We start from the raw sequence: 4,115 nt of genomic DNA on the forward strand, positions 1-4,115 counted from the left end.
GGCACTATACTAAGGGCTTTACCTATTTTCATTTTTTCCTTTTCTTCTTCCATAGCTACCTCATATTACATCAGTCTTATGATGTAGACGGTTTCCATTTTACAAGAGAGGAAACAGAGGCAGTGTGCCCACCTTCACTCCATCTTGTTCTCTCACTTTATGAGGAATCCCATACCAAGTAGTAAAGGCTCAGGAACCCACAGTTTATTAGCAGTATTTTTGTAACTGCCAGAGGAGTGGGAGGGATAATACTCTTTGGTCTGGATTTCTGCAAGAGTATTCTTGACTCATTTGGTCACAAAATTCAGACAAGATGTAGCTCTCCTATTACTTTGCTGTGACACAGGGCAAAGTAATTGCCTTACCCTATTGTCTTCCTGGATCTCCCAGTCACTGGAAAAAGTTGCCAGTTGCTGCCCTTGAGAACAATTCGAAAACTGGAAAAGACTGGAAAACATCCTTCTGTTCTCTTGAGTGTCTGGAAAGATGGCATCCTGGAAATTGACTCCGTGAGGCAATAGGTTATAATTTTCATCCATCCTAATGGGAAAAAAAAAAAAAAAGAAGAAAAAAAGCCAAACTGTAGACTGGACAGCCATAGGGCACACCGGCTTTAATCAACAGTTGTAAAGACTGTGACAGTCTGGCCATGATACAACCATGCCTCACATGGCTCTCATTAGAGGACTCACTACTTCTAATGGTTTCTCTGCCTCACACTACATGAGTCTAGCCTTAAGGTTTTCTAAAAGATGAGTTTGGGTGAAGGGCTGGAGAGGAAGAGTGCATATGGGTTTGTCTATTTGTATATAGCCCAAGTGGACTTTCTCACAAGGTGTTCCTTGTTTCTTGATGAAAGGAAAGCCGGTTATAAGGACCCAGTTTCAAATCTTGCCACTGCTACTTGTCTTCTGCCAGGAGATAGGAATTTTGCAAATTCTCTAAGCTTCACTGTGCCAGTCTGTAACAAGAGGAGGAGAATAGCACCTTCTTGGTGGTGGTGAAAGAACTGCATTAGAAAAAGTAAAGGGGCGCCTGGGTGTCTCAGTCGGTTAGGAATCCAATTTTGGGTCAGGTCATGATCTCGCAGTTTGTGAGTTCCAGCCCCGCATTAGGCTCTGTGCTGACAGCTCAGAGCCTGGAGCCTGCTTCAGATTCTGTGTCTCCTCTCTCTGCCCCTCCCCTGCTCACACTCTCTCACTCTCCCTAAAATGAACATTTTTCTTAAAGTTTAAAATAAACAAAAAAAAAACCAACAAAGAAAAAGTCAAGTATCTGGCATGGAGTGCAGTACAGATGTTAACATTTTTACGGAGCAAAGTACAAATTGCCTGTTGCAAAGATAAAGAAGTCACGTTAGAGACAGGAAAGGTAGAAGTTAACCTCCAGCACAAAAAGGTGGTGTAGGGTTGACCAGCAGGCCCCACTGCTGCTTTCCCCAGTGACACTGCCCAGAATCTGTTCGCGCCTCACTGGGTCCTAGAATAACAGGGGAGGAATGATTTGTATGCAGTTGTTAAGACACTTCGGGGCAACACAGCCCTGTGAAATGGAAATCTGTCAGACTACCAGTTGACTCCGTATTTCTGCCCCAACTTTTTGTAAATATGTCAAAGGGAAAGAAGAAAGAGCTGGCTGATCACCACAGAGCCACTGGACAAAACTCTTTCATGATAAAATCAGAAAATAAATAATGTCTGCTCAAGTTCTCCAGCTCCTATTTCCTTGGAAAATAAAGTTTCAGTGATTAATAGCTTCATAGCTGGGTTCTCAGTGTCCTTCCTAAAGAAAAACATGAAAAATCTGAGTTACGCTTCTTTGTATCAAGAAGAATACGGTCTCACTCCTTACTGACTTTATTTAGAAACTATACTTCCCCAGAAATTAAAAAAAGAAAAACAACTTAATCTAGCTAAACCACGGCCACCGACACAAAGCACGTCATGTATTCTAAACTTAGAGATTCTGGCTTCAATACAGAAAACATGTGTTGCCATGAGCTCAGGAACGCCCCTCGGTGGATCTTAAGGTTTTCTTTCCAGAGTGATGAGAAATCCCTAGAGCTAAAAATGATCTGCAGGCTGCGGTCATGGTCATTCCAAACGTTCCGACTGCTTCTTTATGGACTGGGAAGACTGGAACCATCACCAGTGTCCATTGTGGATGAATTCACTCGCTAGCTTGCTAGGTAGGTTAGATTCCAGTTCCATATTCCTCTCAGCTGCTCTATGTCACTCTCATTCAATTGGAGACAGCCAATGCATTTAGGCTTGCACCTGCCATTCTCCATTTCAAACTCCAAGCCCATTGACGGAATTCTTACACACGTGCATTCCATCTTGACTACAAGTCAACGTTCATGGAACTTCACAAGATTCCAGGAGTCTCCAGGCAGAGGGGGACCTCCATCCTGATTCACTTATTCTCTTCAAAGCAATAGGAGCCCATCTTAACCCCATCCCCCAGCAGGCCCCCACATAAGCCTCAGCTATTCTGAAAAGCCCAGCACTGAGGTTGGCTGGTGGTGGGCAAGGAGGGGAAACAAAGGGTCAGCTGGGCTGCGTTCCACACCATTCCTGTCCTGGCACTTAAGCCGGGTGGGATGGAAGAGGTTGACTCTGTGTTCGCATCCAACCTGTACCAGGTGTTCTGCATAATTGCTGTGTGTTAGTCTCCACCAACCTGGTTTCTCACATTAGGAAAGCGAAGGTACAGAGTTTCTTCAGAAGGTAACTTGCTGGAAAATCACAGAGAGAGCAGAGCCAGAATTCCAACGGTCTGATTTCAAAGTTTGGTTTTTTCCCCTCTTCAGCACCTCAACCTGCTCCCAGTGAATCCAATTAAAAAATTAAAATTAAAAAAAAAAAGATGAGTCCAATTGATTGCTGGAAACCACCCTGAGCTTTTACCTGAAACACTCCTCGGTGCCTTACGCCCTGAAACCACCCCTGTTTTTTCAACGGCCTTAGCCAAAGCCACCCAGGCCCAGAGTCGGACAGAGCAGGAGACAATGGAGTATGGAAAGGAGCCCAAAGCGTACTCTATCTAATAGGACCTGAACAGGCTTGCCTGGAGTTCCCGACCTCGCTCCAGATAACGGGGCCCTCGGGATCCCGGTCACGCTCACCTGAGGAAGAAGAAGTAGGAGTAGCCCTGGACCACGGTGTGGGAGTGACACGAGAAGTAGCCCAGGCCGGTGAGGTTGAGTCTGGAGCCCGCGGGCACCTCCAGCATGCTGCCCCACGCCTGGTCGCACAGCATCTCGATCTCCGCCGAGTAGAAGAGCCCCGCGTCGCTGGGCTCGTACTGCCACGGCAGGTAGTTGTAGAGGCCGTGCACCTCCTGGTGCAGCGCCAGCACCTTGGCGTACACGATGATCTCGGCCAGCTCGGCGCGGCAGCCCTCGCTCAGGGGTCTCCACTCCGAGGGCAGCTGGCAGCCGCGGGCGGCCGCGAGCCGGCCGGCCACGCAGAGCGCGGCGAGCAGCAGCGGGCGCAGCATGCCGGCGGCGGGAGCGGGCGGCGGGCGCGGCCGGGGGCGGCGCTGCGCCCCGGGCGCACTAGCCAGGGCGCATGGCGGGGACTCCCGGGACCCGCGAAGCAGAGCGAGGGCGCGCGGCCGCCGGGCGCAGCAGGCGTCGGGGAGCCGGGAGCGCCCGCCCCGGGCCAACAGCGCCGCCCCCGCCGGCCCGCCAAGGGCAGCCCAGCGCGGTAAGCCGGGCGCGCCGCTACTGTCCGCCCCCGGGCTCGCTGCACCCGGGCCCCGTCCGCGACGCTTTAAAGGGTCTCGGGGCGCCCCCGCCCCCCGCGACGGGGCGTGGGCTGCGGCGGGAGAGGACGGGGAGGCGGCCGGGGCGGAGGTGGGCGGCGGGCCAGGGCCGCTCGCGAGTTGCGTGCATCCCCGCGGGGCCCCGCGCGGCGCTGGGGGAGTTCGGGGCCACGGATGCGCTGGGTCGGAGCTCTCCAGGCGGAAAGCCTGTTCCAAACCACTAATCGCGGTTCCCTTGTGTGAGCACTTTGTATACGTGTTGACATTTTCTGTATAGTTCTTTTAGAGTCAAAACGTGTCGAGATCAAATCTGACTTTTGCTTCGCAGAGGTGAATTAGGAAACAGC

At 51.2% G+C, this 4,115-nt stretch overlaps 1 protein-coding gene across 1 annotated transcript; it reads right to left on the reverse strand.

The window, feature by feature from the left end:
- Positions 1-365: 365 nt before the first annotated feature.
- CCDC3 (coiled-coil domain containing 3) lies at positions 366-3,732 on the reverse strand (the record flags this gene model as incomplete). Its single annotated transcript, XM_039240013.1, has 2 exons — positions 3,128-3,732; positions 366-540 (listed from the first exon to the last, which is right to left on the reverse strand). Coding segments are annotated over exons 1-2 (549 nt in total), but the record flags the coding sequence as incomplete, so codon positions are not given.
- Positions 3,733-4,115: the final 383 nt, after the last annotated feature.

Source organism: Hyaena hyaena, unplaced genomic scaffold (genome assembly GCF_003009895.1).
Source record: "Hyaena hyaena isolate Hyena2069 unplaced genomic scaffold, ASM300989v1 scaffold_165, whole genome shotgun sequence".
NCBI classification, from domain to species: domain Eukaryota; kingdom Metazoa; phylum Chordata; class Mammalia; order Carnivora; family Hyaenidae; genus Hyaena; species Hyaena hyaena.